The sequence below is a fragment of the Agelaius phoeniceus genome, chromosome 3, assembly GCF_051311805.1.
Source record: "Agelaius phoeniceus isolate bAgePho1 chromosome 3, bAgePho1.hap1, whole genome shotgun sequence".
NCBI classification, from domain to species: Eukaryota; Metazoa; Chordata; class Aves; order Passeriformes; family Icteridae; genus Agelaius; species Agelaius phoeniceus.
In genome coordinates this window covers 106676581-106691484 of record NC_135267.1, presented here as the reverse complement: position 1 = coordinate 106691484, position 14904 = coordinate 106676581, and the positions used below count along the sequence as shown (strand labels likewise).

At 49.9% G+C, this 14904-nt stretch overlaps 1 protein-coding gene across 1 annotated transcript; it reads left to right on the top strand.

Moving 5' to 3' along the window:
- Positions 1–205: 205 nt before the first annotated feature.
- Positions 206–11798, top strand: DSTN (destrin, actin depolymerizing factor). The gene is made up of 4 exons (XM_054630681.2): positions 206–363; positions 8746–9053; positions 9295–9371; positions 10440–11798. Exons 1-4 carry the CDS (start codon positions 361–363, stop codon positions 10547–10549), a joined length of 498 nt encoding a protein of 165 aa, XP_054486656.1. The 5' UTR covers positions 206–360; the 3' UTR covers positions 10550–11798.
- Positions 11799–14904: the final 3106 nt, after the last annotated feature.

The following is a 14904-nucleotide window of genomic DNA, read 5'->3' as shown; positions in this document are numbered from 1 at the left end:
CCCCGCCCACCCGGCCGATCGCGCGCGCCATTGGCCGGCTGGCACGTCAATCAGCCGCACTCTCCCTGTGATTGGTGTACTCGTCAGGGGCGGGGCCCTGCGTGGCGACGGGGTTGCCGCCCCCCGCCCCGCCCGCGCGTGCGCACGGGGCCGGGGCGTCGCCACGCGGGGCTCCCGCCATAGCAACCGCTTCCTCCTCCTCCGGGCACGGCGGCCGTGACGTCGACACCGCTTCCGCCCGGCTCGCGCCCTCGCAGCTTCTCTTCCTGCCGCCGGAGCCCGCGCCGCGCCCAGACAGCCGAGGGAGCCGCCGCCGCCGCACCGCGCTCCGCCGCCCGCCCGCCGCGCCCCGCCGACGCCATGGTAGGCACCGCGCGCCGCCGGACGGGCCTTCGGCTTCTCCGTCTCCCGCCTCCGCCTTCATCCCTGGGGGAAAAAGGGGGGAGGGGGGCGGCGGTACCGCCCGCCGCATCCCGGCCGGCGCTCTGGCTGGCGGCGCCGCTGTGCCTGGCCGTATCGTGCCCCCTTTTTCTTCTCCTTCCCTTTCTCCCGGTCCTTCCCGTTCGCCTTTGAACTTGACGCGGCGGATCCGTTCTCCTCCCTTCCCCCCCGCCTCCATCCCGCCATGAGGCGACGGAAGGTTACTCCCACCCCGCCTTGAAGCGATGGAACTGTCCTCCCTCCCTTTCCTCCCCCCCACCGTAAGGTAATGGTACGCTCCGCGTCGCACACAGGCGCTGGGGGCGGGCGCGTCCATTCGGCCCTGGGAGGGGGGGGTTGGTGAGGAGCGAGGGCGCGGCGGGAAAAGGCCGGGTGGGAAGGGGGGGGCTGTGCGCGGCACCTCCCCGCGCCGCAGGGCGCGGCCGGGAGGGGACCGGGAGGCGGCGACCCCGCCGCTCCCCACGGGGGGCTGGCTGGCTGCGAGAGGGTGGCAGCCCCGCAGGAAAGCACCGGGCGGTGTCGGTGGGAGGCCGGGGGCTGCCCTGCTCGGGAGGAAGCGCGGCCGCCGCCGCCTCGGTCCCGGCGGGAGCCATCTTCGCACGGCCCCGGGGTTCGGGCCTGGCCTAGAAACCGGCGGCGGCTCCGCGGGGCCAGCACGGGCCTGGCCAGGGCCGCCCCCCGCCGCCCGGCCCGGCCGGAGCCCGCAGCGCTGGCGGCGGACAAAAGGGGGAAGCGGAACCCGCGGAGGGGAATCGCTGAGTGTAAAAAACAGGGTGTCGCAGCGGCCGCTCGAGGAAGCTGAAATTTTGAGGCACTTGCTGCAAGGACTTGGTTTTGTTTTTTGTTTTTTGTTTTTTTTTTTTTTGTTTTGCTTCTCCGCACAGTGCTGAAAACCTTTATCCAAGGTATAACGCTGGAAGCAAAGAAACAAAAAAGTATTAAGGATCCGCAGTGATTTGCTTGTGTTTCCTGGCTTCTAAAAGAAAAAAGTGTTAGGGCTCTCCTTGCATAAATGGGGCAGAATAGACCAAACGTGTGTTCAGTCTCATGGTGGCTCATTCTGTTTGCTTTGCCCGTGCTTAGAGTTTGCATCCCCGTTTGATTCAGGAGATGGAATTGATGGCAAATTTGCCTCAATTATTAGCTCATGCAGTTTTAACTGCTGCCCTGTTTTTGCTTGAGTCATGCACAAACACTTGTCCAGCAACACACACTTGCCTGAGTTATTTACCTGTATTAGAGGTGTTAAATATTGAGGCCTTCCCTTGGTATTTACCAGTAGTTCATTGACCGTGTGGTATATCCGGGAAATAAATTTTTGGTCCTGAGGGTGGCAGACAGGATGTACCACTAATGTCCCTGCTTTCTCCAACACCCAAGCTCTGGAGCATCTGTGGCTGGTGTGCAGCGTGGAGCAGAGCTGATGGGAGCTGCAGATGAAGCTGCTAAAAAGTCTGATGAGACTCGCAGCTCTTGTTTAAAAGAGGCTTGTCTCAACAAGCCAGCTACCACCTCTGCAGTATGCAAACCTAGTTAAGTGTGACTACTCAGTGTGTCAGGCTTCATCTTGCTTTGCAACCAGGGAATTCCCAAGTCAGTCAAAACTACTATTTCTCATAGTGATCTCCTTTTTGCAACAGGGTTTAGGTTGGCTTTTTTGAGAGGCTGCAAATGAACTTGGTTTTGGGCAGAGCGGAGGCCCTCTGGCAAAGTGTGGTAGTGCCAGCAGGAGGGCATCCTTTGCTATCAAAAGAGCTTGGATTTCCAGCTTTTGTGCCTTGCCACAATGTTCAGTTTCTTTGCTACTGGATTAAATTAGTCCAAGGTCTTTGGAGTACCGTGCAAATGATTTTTCTTGGTTGTTAGTCAGTGCTATTCCCAGATCTGTGTAATTACAAGGTACATATGCCTCATATACAAGATAACAGCCTCATGACAATTGGTGCTGTTGATGTCTGGCATGTTCCTACTCGCCTTGGCAGAATCACTGTCAAGAGGCTCCTGCTGGGTGCAAGGGCTGACCTAAGCAATCCCATGTAGAGTGCCTGACTACAACCAGGCCTTGCTTGTGAGGCTGTTCTCAGCCTTTTCCTCACCTGGCTGTTCAGTATTCACAGCAGTCTCCTCGGGAGAGGAGGGTCCCTCAGTAACAAGTATCAAGGATGCCCAGAGCTGGCCTTCAAAGCCTCATTTTGAGGGTGCCATTTAAGCTTTAGGTTGCTGGAGGTGCCTGGAGGGCCACAAGAAAGTTCTTATAGGCATTTAGGCTCATACCAGCTGATCTGTGTGCTGAATGTGTTTCTGAAAAGCTTTGATTTTCTGCAAGAGTCCTGTTACACACCAGCTTCCACCTGCATTACCTTAAAAACTTACATTTCAACACAGGAATGGGTGCTGCTCAAAACTTCTGCCCTGCTGCTACTGGCCACTGCAGTTCCTGTTTTTCAGTACTGTTGCTGGGATTGCCTTTTGTGGGTATTGCTTGTTCTGCCTACCTTGATAATTAAATGGGGAGTGAACTTCGTGGTGGTTCAGAGAAGGAGATAATTTCCTCTTTGGCTAAAAGCTGAAGAAATGACCTTCAGGAATTTGAAGGATAGTTTTTTCTTTTTTTTTTTAAATAATTGTTTTTATACTCCTCTCATCTTGTCAATAACCTTTCTTCTTGGGGGTTGGGGCAGGAAATAAAAGCTGAATAGAGTTTCAGTTCTTTCCCTCACACCTTCCCCCTGCCAAAAGAGACCAAATAATGCAAAATAACTTGAGTCTAGCTGGCAAGATCTTTCTACAAGTGATATGCAGATGACTCTGTACTTCTTGCTGGTTTATGGTGTGCAAATAATGGCCTCTTATACAACAGTAGTAAAAGGTTGCTAGTTCTGTTTCCTGTCAGGCTTCAGATCAGAGTTGAAACCTTGTCCTCTCAGATGTACAGGCTGTCCCCTGTAAATGGAGGTGTCTCTCTGACCAGCTGTAGGTAAGCAGGTGATGTGGGCTTTTCCAGACTCCTGAAGTCACTGGTGTTCCCACACTGTTGCTGGTCTCTGGGATGAAGTTAAAGTAGCTGCTCCTTTATTTCCTCCTTGCATTGCTGCCTTTCCTGCTCAGTAAAGTGGGGATGTTAACACCAGATGTGTTTTCTTGAGTGCTCAGATAACAGATTGGAAGCCAAGCAGTATTTAATATCTTTATGGTTTTGACTGCCTACATTTTCAGTTGGCTTGTTGGCCTTAGGTGGTGACACCTTTCCAGAGGCCTGATTTGGCAAAACTTCCTTTCAGCCAGGCTGTTACTCTCCCTTTCTGCTAAGTGCTCCCACAGCTACCTTGGCTTAGTTTTCCCCTCAAGTTTCTGCTGATGGCCCAGGAGACTCCACTGTGGCAATGCAGGGGACAGCTCTGTCCCTGAAGGGTGCTGTCCCAGACCAATTGGGTGGAAATAAGTTTAATTGAAAAAGTCTTTATTGCAGAGATGTACTATGACACATGAGTGAGTCAGAGGGAAATGCCACATGGCTCCACAGGCAGCTCTGGCAGTGGCAGGGAATTTCAGAGGTAGATAGGAGGGAGGGTAAGCCAGGCATGAGGGAAACAGGGTTTGCTGAAGAAACTAAGAACCAAATACATGCCAATAATGTGACCAGCAAACATGGGAGCACAGTGTTCTCACATCTGCCCTTGCAATTAAACAAGGCGTGCTTTAATACATTCTTGGTGTCAGATTCTGGAAAAAATTGATGATACTTTTCCAAGAAGCAAAAGTTTCCACTTGAGTAGTTGTGGATAGTTCACCCTGATGTGTACAATGTTTGTGAGTGGTTCCCAGACAAAACAAGTCAAGAGCTGTATCTTGGAATGTCTCTGGAGATAATGCATGCCCAGGCACCACTGTGGAGAGTTCTTGGGCTCTAATCACAGGAGAGAAAACCAACAATCTGAAATTCTCAAGACTTAAACTCAAATTTAGTCCTTCAAACTTGTCTTGAGGCAAACTAAATCATAAGTTTAAGGTCTTAGCTGTCTTAGAGTTGGGGAAAACAAAGACTCTTCTTAGGTAAAGTATTTTAAGTATTCAAGAAAAATACTGGTGCCCACAGTATTCACTTCCTAACAAAAGAGATGTGGAATTTCATTGTGTCAAAATTGTGTTTTAGTGCAGACTTGCTGTGAATCCAGTTTATCAGATGTCTGGCATGTCTCACTCCTGAAATGGCTTTTCTGTATGTGGGGATTTTCTTCAGAAAGCTTTGGGTTATTCTTCAGTCTTCCCCAATTTAGATTAAATTTCAGTTTGGCTACTTGGCAATGGAGGCAAAATGCCGGGAGCTCGTAGTGGAGGCAGCTGGGTCTGGTTCCTGCAGTGGAAGCTGGCTGGACACAAGGCTCCCTCTTTGGGCTGCCTGGCGCAGGGAGGGCATTGTGCTGTCTCTCCCAAGACTTGTGCAGAGCTTTGCACTTGAGGCAAGAGCGAGGCTCTGAACAAGAGCTGCTGTGTTCCTGCAGTGCCTGCTGACAAGGCAGTGAATGCAGTCCCTGCCTCAGGTGACATCCAGTGGGGACACTGCCACGAGTGCCACAGGGTATTGGGTGAGGGGCTCAGCCCCCAGCATGTGCTGTGTCTGCAGCAGCTGCGTGGAGGTGCTGGGGGCAGCTCAGTTGTGCTGATTGCGTCAGAGAAACTTGTTCTGCCTCTTCTTTCCTGAATGTCTCCCTGAATGTGCTGTCCTGGCATGATTTTCCCATCTGGTAATTAGGTGGCTTGCTTGCTTGCTGCTGCCTTGTTGCAATTAAGGGTCTGTCCCCTACAGTGAAATTTCACCAGCTGGCTGATGGTCGTGGATCCCACAAGTGCCTGCAGTATGTGCTGCTCACTGAACCAGCCCCCTTGTGCCAGTCCAGAGCTGGATAACTGCTTCCATCCTGGAAAAGGAGCAGGACCAGGCTGGCTGCTGGAGCTCTACAGCATTCAAGCCACAATGCACAAAATAATAACCAATGTGCTGCACTGAGTCCTCAGAGAAGAACCATATCTGGCCAAAGAGGGAAAATCCAGACTAACAAGTGTTTACTCTGTCATTACTGGGAGGGTGGAGGCTTCTCACCAGCTCTTCTGCTGGACAAGGCAGCAGACACGAGGTTAAAATGTCACTTGAGGACACATTTTTAGAGTCTGGAGTTTCTCCCTGTTCCAGTGCTCTTAGCAGTTATCCTGTTGTTGTTCTACACAGAGTGCTTGCAGCTACCTTAAAACAAAAGCTGCCTGGGGTTTGAGTTTTTTCCTTTTTAAGTATGTTTGTGAGGCCATTTGTGGCTGGTGCAGGCCCAGGGTTGCAGAGGGAGCCCTGCAGTTAGGACAGCAGATCCTGTTTTCAGAGGGAATTGGTTTGTTGCACTGTCTCATCTCAGCCCATACTGTAACACAGCTATAGGGTGTTCTCAGATGGAACAAATCTGCATTGTCCCTGGCAGCACAATGGCTGCTAATGTCAGCTTGTGTGATGAATCCAGGGGTTGTACAGCAGCTGTGAAAAGGAGCAGCACCAGCTGCTAACAGCCTTTTGCCTTGGAAAGCTAAAAAATCCAGTTGTCACTGTTGTCCCTTCAGATTCTGGTCAGTCCTAGTTATCAGCTGAAGTTTTACAGTGAATTTTGAGTTTCCAGACTAAATACTTTCTACATTTTTGGAATCTGAACTGACTTGCCAGCAGTGTTCAGTTTCTTTTTAAAGAAACAACTTGTCTCCTGACTTGGAGACATGTTTCTGGCTGTGTAGTAGCACAAGCAAATGCACATGACTGCACAGTCTGCATCAATCTGCAGCTCTATTGCTGCTGCTTCTGGCTCTGAGCTGAGCACTAACCTGTGCTTTGAAAGTTAGCATGACTTGATGCAAGGGAATTATTTGTTGTAGTGTTTGAGCAAAGCTCAAGAGTTGACAAAGGTAGAGGTAGGTGACATGTACTGCTTTTTCATTATAAATAGCCTCATTTCCATGGCAGTGCAGACTTTCTGTGCATTTTCTAAGAACCTTGGGGGGCTTTGTGACTAAAACCTGAGTCTTGCCACCCACTGCCAGCTATTGAGGTACCATTAGTTAGAAAATAAACCTTGGGGAGGAGAAGGCTTCTCTTGAATTCACTGTGGATTTGTCCTTAATGAATGATGAAATAGCTGCAGTTGCTGCACTGTTTCCTTTATTAGGTTAACTTTGTGTTATTTAAAGTCTTCCCAAAGAGGCTCTTGCCCACACCAAACACAGGGACAGGAGAAGACCTTTATTCCTCATTAGCTCTCAGTCACACTCAGTGCAGCGTCTCTGTATGGAGGAGGTGACACTGGAATGAGTCACTTTGAGTCCATGTTTGCACTGTAGCTTGAATTTGTCCTGAAATAGGCTTTCTCCATGTGTTTCCCTCACCTCATTGGTGATATGCAGAAGGGTGGCTGCCTGCCACACAGCTGAGGCACAGTGACTGAGTTGCTGTTCTCCTGTCCCAAAGTGCAAGCAATTCTGCATAGGTTACCACTTACAGACTGACCACGCATTGTAAATCTAGAGGGAGATCCCACTGTATTTAGGTAAACCCTGAGAAAGCACTGCTCTCCACCCTAAAGAAAAGCTGTCTCAGATTGCTGGGGTATGAGATTGTACTGGTTTTCTGTGGCCAGCACTTGGGAGCTCTAGATACCAAACTCCATGGCAATGGATTGTGCCAGCTGTGCCACCTCTCCTCACTGGGTTAGCTGGCTGTGCCTGCCCCCCAGAGTTAGGGGAGGAGGGATGTTGGAAGAAAGAGGAGAATCTGGGCTTATTTGAGGTCCTCTGTGGTAGGCACTGGTCAAGGCTTTAGAAAACCCCCACACATTAAAGTAGGTGTCCATTCCATTACCATCTCTCAAGGACAGCCTGAGCACTGCACCTCGGTCCCCCTTGTTTTGCAGCTGACCTCTGCTGTTCCTTCAAAATGCAAAAGAAATCCCTTGAGCTCACATTTTGAGGCTGAAGATAAATTTAAAAAAAATGAAGAGCAGCCTTTATCCTTTTTGAGTTGTGTGTCTCACCTGCTGCTGTACCCGACTGTTGGTACTGCTGACTGTGCTCGCAGCAGTGACGTGTCGTGGTTTGCACAGAGGGAGGAAGGCAGCTTTCCTTCTGATAGATGGATATGAGTAATGTCATTTGAATGTGGAAGACACAAAAGCAGTGAGGGAGGAAGCAGGATTCTAAAGGAATCTCATTGTTTATACTGTGTGTAGCATTTTGAACAGATAGAGTTGTTCAGTACTGGACAGGCTTCAGTTTGGTCTTTACTGCTCTGGCCATGATGTCCTTCCAGCAGTGCCTGCTGGCTTCCCACATTTGCAATATTCAGTCTTGCACAGCTGCCTTTAAACTCTCCAGCTTGGTGCAGTCTGAGAACAAAACTCAAATGTAAATGCTTCTACTTCCCACTTTTTTTTGTCTCATTCCAGAAAAGCATCAGACTGAAAATGCAGTTCAGCCTTTTGTCATTCTTGCTAGGTCTTGTCCTCTTTATTCTGTGCAGCTGCTTTTAACATCAGATTGATAATGCTGCATGTGCACCTCTTGTTCCAGCTTACACAGGGGAACACGATACCGCTCACTACAATTTCCCAGCTGACTCCAAGGTGGGGAAGAAATGTTGAGAAGGGTTGAGCTTGCTTTAAAAACTGCTGGAGTAGGTGTGAGAAGAAGAGACTTTTAAGACTTGCAAATTCTCTGTTTGAAATACTGAATTCAGGGCAACTTCCCAAAGTTGGTTTGTTCAGCTAAAAGCTACCACTGCAATCCCAGTACCCCACTACATTTCCCTTGATCTCTAAACTAAGTCCATGTGACAAGTGTGGAATTTGGCCAGTTTTACCTCTGTTCCTAAAGCTCCTAGCAAGCATGCTGGAAATGTCTGGGAAGCTTTGAACAGAAGATCCTTGTGGGCTTCTCCAGCCAGCCTGAAACGGGGAAGAAAATTAAGCTGCTCTAATGCCAAAGGATCTGCCACAACTGAATCTCAGAGAACAAGGGGTTGGCATGCCTGTAGAACTCCCCCAAAACAATGTTCCAATGGTGAAAGTGGAATTGTGCCTTCTTTGGAATAGTTTTTGGGTTGGCAGCCAGCTGTGGGCAGCAGCCAGACTCCAGATTCTTTACTTGGCTTTGGAAAAGAGGGGCTGCAGTGACTATTGCAAGAATCTGTTGTCTCCTAGGCTTGTGTTTAAGGCAGTGCCATGTTGTAGCTGGAACAGGAGGGTGGAGGGCTGAAGGTGTTTGCTGTGGTCTCTGCAGGCCTCCGGAGTACAAGTGGCCGATGAGGTGTGCCGTATCTTCTACGACATGAAAGTGCGGAAGTGCTCCACGCCGGAGGAGATCAAGAAGAGGAAGAAGGCTGTCATCTTCTGCCTCAGTCCAGACAAAAAGTGCATTATTGTGGAGGAGGGCAAAGAGATTCTGGTGGGAGACGTCGGAGTGACAGTCACCGACCCTTTCAAGCACTTTGTGCAGATGCTTCCCGAGAAGGATTGCCGCTATGCCTTGTATGATGCAAGCTTCGAGACCAAGGAATCCAAAAAAGAAGAGCTGATGTTTTTCTTGTGGTAAGCCAGCTTCCCAACTCTCTCATTCCTAGCATGCAGTCCAGGCTCTGTGGGTGAGGTCTCTGAGTGTTTGTACTGCCCAGGCTGGGAAAATGGCAGGCTTAAATTGAGCTGGGCAGCCTGATGCCTGTATTCTGGAGCCATGAGATGTTCCACTTGTCTCTGGTGGGTAGGATACTGCTTCTGTCTGGGGTGGATAATCAGTGTCACTAATTTCACTCTCTGTGGTGTCTCCCACTAGGGCACCAGAACAAGCACCTCTCAAAAGTAAGATGATCTACGCAAGCTCCAAGGATGCAATCAAAAAGAAGTTTCAAGGTATGTAATACAACTAATGTTCCTAACTCTGCTGTGTCCCTGGAGAACACAGCAAGGCTGAATTGGGGTTTTTTTGTTGATTTTTTGAGATACTAGTGAGAAGTAAAGTGTCATGTGACAGCGCTAAAATGAGCTCTAGCACAAATTTACATTGTCTGACAAAATTTCAGAGGCACTAGGACAGTGCTCAGGACCAAGAGCAGGTTTTGCAATGTGTGATGGACCTTATGGAGCAGCACATTGCACCATACAGGCTAGAAACCATAAGATTCATAAGGCAACACTGGGTTTTGTGCAGAGCTGCCTCAGTGGCAGAGCACTTTCATCCCTGTGTCTGTTAAAATGCAGACTCATAAACTTACTATGCTGTAGTAAGCCAGTCTGGCTGATAGCCAGGTAGCACTCTTCAGCTCCTCAGGCTGCACTGGGCCAAAATCTTGCACTGTGCAAGACTGACAGGATCTTTGTGCAGCAGTGCCAGCCTTCAGAGGATGGCTTGCCCAGGGACTGGAACTGCCATGGGAAACTCCTGTGTGCTGAGAAAAAGAAATGCCAAGGAAATTCTGCTTTTCATCCTGTAAAGCAGACATGGTTTAGGCTCTCCAGTCCTAAAAAGGAAAGCAAGCACTGTTGGTTGGGTAGCCCAGCTCTCAGTCTCTGCCTCTCAGGTTTGCAGGGTGATGCTTTCAGCCACCTCTGCAGAGGCAGCGGGAGCTGAGCGAGCCCTCTCCATGGGCTTGCCTGGAGCTCCCTCCCCTGCTCTATCCAGGGCAGCACAAGAAATGAATGAGGGATTTGCTCTAGGAGCCTGCTATAAAAGGCCAACAGCCTGAGCACTGAGCTAGTGACAGATTTCTGCTTCGTGTCCCTTCAGTGACATTTGGTGTGCAGCCAGATGTCTCCTGGGACCAGGCAGGGAAAAACCATCCAATTCCCTAAGCTAAGGCAGGACTTGTCTGCTTGAGTGACTGGATTGCTTCTTCTAATATTACTACCAGGTATGTTTCTTTGATTGCTTACTAGCATGTTGAAATACTGCATTATTGAGTGTTTTGCCTCTTTTTTTAGGCATAAAGCATGAATGCCAAGCAAATGGGCCAGAGGACCTGAACCGAGCTTGCATTGCTGAGAAGCTAGGAGGCTCCCTAGTCGTAGCTTTTGAAGGAAGTCCCGTGTAGATGTCATACAGTGCCACAACTCTACAAGCATTCCATGTTTTAATAGATCAGTTATATAAAGCAAACATTCTAGGCAAGGGTTTCACTAACAGTAGGGAAGCTGTCTTGTAGAATAAAGTAGACTTTGGAGATGTAGCTCATATGTACAAATGACCCTAAATAAATCAAATTAAGGATTTATCTTGGTGTATTAATATTTGCATTGGTTGTCCAGCCCAGTACTGTCCCCAATGGATTAACACTAAAGGTCTCTAAAAATTGGAGCAGTGTATCATGAAAGGTGGAGAGGTGAGAATGATCTGGTTCCTGTTCTTGCTTTTCTAAATAGTAACAAGCAAAATTCAAAAACTTTCCCCTGTAACCATTTAAAACAAAACTTTAAACCTGTAGTTTAACTTCAGCTGAAGCAACCTGTGAGCACCAAAACTGGGTTAAATTCTTAGTGCTTGCGGTTGCAGAGCTGTACTAAAAAGCCTAATTATGAAGCTAGACATAAAACAGACACACTTTTTCTGGAGAAGTAGTCCTAATCCACTCTCTTGTAAAATCACAGTGCAGTAATAATATTTAAAGGTTCACTTGTTCTGTAGGTTCAATTTTCTCGTTATGAAGTGTCTTGAGGTCTCTTTCCTCCTGAGTGATTCTATAGAAATTGCTTTTTCTGTTGACACAGTTTAATTTAGAACTGCCTTTCTCTAATATACACTTACTAGTGGATCAGATGCTTCTGAGGCTTTTATAAATGCAGATTCTTATATCAGAGCTCTCCAGTTATGGGTAGTAAAATGAAAAGGAACCACAACTTTAAAAATGGTATTTTCAACCCCAGTCTTTGGTCACTTGGTCCATTTGTCCATAATTACTATTGATTTAACTTAGTAGAACCAATCAGCCTGACTAATATGGCTTGATCTGGGCTTTTTGTCTGTTAGCTTCTTTAATTCTGTAGAAATGCATGGAAATATCACCTACTAGAAAGTTTGACCTGAAATGCCTTTTGTATGGGGGGTAGAGAACATTCCTGTGCCAGCTACAGAGATCTTAAAAGCTTCCATGTTTCATCAGTGGTTGATTAAAGCTGTTTCCTTTGTGTAATGTGTACATGGGAGTTGCATAGAGTTTTCTTGTATGTCTGTAGAGAAAAAGAAAAAAAAAAAACCAAAACCCTTAGCCTCCAGTGCATTACTGTGATATGTTCTGTGCGTGCCAAATTTGAACAGCCTAAATAAATGGGCTTTCCCTCCCCTGGGTCAGTGACTGATTGCTCTCCAGCCTCGGGATCAGCCCTCCTGCAGGGGGCTGGCTCTGCTGGATCTGGGTAAGCACTTAGGGACCTGCTGTGCCTTCTGCAGCGCCTGCCCTCCTCTGCTCTGGGAGCTGGAGTGGGGGAAACAGGCTGGAAGGAGGAGCTGGTGAAGCTGGAGGGATCTGGGGGAAAGCAGGTTTGTCCCTGCAGTGTGTTCCCCTCTTTGGCTCTGCTTGCTGCAGCTCCCAAACCTCTCTCTGCCTTTAGGCTTTGGGCGCAAATTCCCGTCGGCTGGGGCTGTCCTGGGAGCAATTCCTGTTTGCAGTCTGAGCCCAGGAGCCCAGCCGTGTGTTGGGTGTTGTGCACTGCCTGCCCGTGAGGACGGAGGGAGCTTTCTCTGGCCAGGCCCATGGAGCCAGGGCAGAGAAAGGCCCTTCCCCCTGAGCTGTTGCCAGCTGTGCAGGGACAGAGAGCTGTGGTGTCCCCTCAGCTCCTGGCAGAGCAGTGCCAGCGCTTTGCTGGGGGCCAGGGCAACAATGGGCCATTACCTAACTCAGCATGTGCCCTCTCTGGCCAGGCTGAGTGGGTCAAACCCTTCATTAAAGACAGGCATTGACTGACTGCTCTGACTTGGCACCCACACGGGTCACAGGGCTGGGAGCACAAGCTTCTCTGGTGCAAAGGGACCCACTGGAGTGCAGCTTCCTGATTCTGACCAAAGCAAACTGGCCTGGATTCTGCTGGGGCTTCCAGTCTGTCTTTCAGTCAACTGGGGCCTCACCCAAGTGTGTAATGATCCTCATAAACAGCTCCTCCTTGCCCAGGTGTCTGCAGTTCTGATCCCTGTCCAAAGTCCACCTGGAGATAAGGAAACCACTGTGACATACTGGGAGTGGTGCTGCCTGACAAACAGGCAGCTCCTAGCCAAGATCCAGCTGATAGCTGGTGCCTCCAGGCTGCAGGCATCTTTATCTAGCCCAGGTGATGCTGTGGACACCTCTGCCTGGGACAGAAGGACACTTTCCTTCCTTGGTCATAAAATGGAGCAGGAGACACTGCAAAAGAGGAAGGATGTCAGACCTGTAAGGTAGGAGAGCATTTCCCACAATGTGAAAGCCCTTGGGTCAGGGACTTGGGTTCAAAGTCCCAGGAGTGAGTGATAAGAAGTGACACACTGGGCCTTGGCTGGGTGTGGTGCTGTAGCTTCAGCCCACTGGAGAGCTTTTAGGGCCCTCACAAGAAGTCCCAAAGTGATCCTTGTGCTGCAGAACTAACAGTAACTCAGTGCTGTGGGCTTGTCCACATCGTGGGGTTTGTGGCCAGACTTCCCCTCTCAGGGTTGTTCTGCTTTTTGAGGGGGTGAAACTCTTGTGACTGTTTTTAAGATTTCTCCCAAGTCACCCAGACCTTCTGAAAAGGCAAGACGAGAAGGGATAGAGAGCATGATGAATGCTTCCTATAACTTGGCTGGTTGCTGGTGGGAGTAATCACTTCCTGACAGGGGCACATGAAGAAAAAGGTGAAGGATTGAGGTGAGGGAGGCAGCTCAGTCACACTTGCTCAGCTAGTGTGAACATTTTGAAGTACACATGCAGGCAAGGGTTTCCCAAAAGCCATTTTTGGTCATTTGGCCTGTGAGAAAATGAGAACAGGAAATAGAGACTGATAATTCAAGCCTAAGTGTAAACAGCAGGCAGTGTAAATGTAATTTACAAGGAGGGTTAAATTGAGTCTCTTCAACTGTACCTTGATAAGCCCAGGTACCCAGGCTGAAAAGTAATTCCAGTCATGGCTGAATCAGCAGAAGGATCCAGTGTTCTTATTCCAAGTCACTCCAGCTGAGCAACTTGTTGATCTTTATCAATAAAGGTACCTGCCTGCAGTGCTGGGGCTGCTCTGAGTCATGGGCTGACAAGCACCAAGCCTGGGTGACTCTTCTGGAGGAAAGGAGGTGACTCTGGGTGGGCACATGGCAAAATCCCAAATCCCACCAGCTGGGGGGAAAGAGGGGCTGGCCAGGCCTCAGCTCCGTGTGCTCTTGGGCAAGGTGTGCCTTTCTCGGGCCCCTCAGGATGTCCTTCCCCTTCCATCAGGGTGCCAAGGGAATTAAAACATGGCAACAGTACCATTCCAGGTGTAAAAAACTGATGAATGTCTTTCCCCCGAAAGAGTTCTTTTATTTGAGCTTTGTTTCAGAGGAACAGTGCTCCTCTCTGTGTTCCTAAAACAGGCAGCTGGGTGTTGTGTGCCAGCAGGGCGTGGTGTCCCCTGGGGCTGGGGACACTGGGACAGCCCCCACTGGAGCCAGCCTGTTCCGTGGTGCACTTGGAGCACGACTGCCCTTCCTGCCCTGGCTGTGCTGGCTCTGTCACTGCTTCTGTGCGAGGCCTGGGCCTCTGCTCTCTGTGCACAGCAGCTCACAAGAAAGGAAAGAATTGTTGCAAAAGCCAAAAACTGCAAAAACCAAAGGAACTGCGTCACTTCCCGGCACCTGCAGCTGGCAGGGCCCTTCCTGCCCGTGGCTCTTGGGGGTGAGAGCCACCCTGCCATGCTCCACAGCTCCCTCCTGCCTGTGGCTTGGGTGGGGGTTTTGTGCAATCCAGGCATTGCCTCGCTTTTGGGGAGCTTCCATCCAGCAGGTCAGGCATGCTGGGCTGGGGCAAGTGACAGTGCTGGCAGGCTGAGGTCACCAGTGGCCCTTGATTCGTGTGTTCCTCCACATGTGCCACAAAGTCCAGGAAGATAAACCACAGGCTCACCCTGGCTCTGGGGCAAAGGTCTGCTTCCTTTGTGGCTCCAGGATGGGGAGAGCAGCCCCCTGTGCCACCTGTGCTGGGACAGGGAGTGGGGGGACACACACAGGGGTGGCTCTCAGCTCCCCCTTTCCTTGGCCCTTGTTCTTTACCTGGTCCCAGCTGAGTCACACACAGCCCTCCCCCAGCTTTCATCACGGCCCCAAAAGCCGCAGTGCTGAGGGAGGGACAGGACGTCCCAGGCCTGTGGAGTCTCAGGGGTGCAGTACAGGGGTTGGTCACACACTGGCCATCCCCAGGAACAAAATGGAAGCAGCTCTGCCCCTCATCCTCCTTCCTGGCCTTGGCTCTCTGTA

What these genes read in the sequence shown, in the direction of transcription:
- DSTN (XM_054630681.2), top strand. An exon ending in GAGCTGATGTTTTTCTTGTG is followed by an intron (nt 9,054 to 9,294) that starts GTAAGCCAGCTT and finishes GTCTCCCACTAG; the next exon opens with GGCACCAGAACAAGCACCTC. An exon ending in AATCAAAAAGAAGTTTCAAG is followed by an intron (nt 9,372 to 10,439) that starts GTATGTAATACA and finishes CTCTTTTTTTAG; the next exon opens with GCATAAAGCATGAATGCCAA.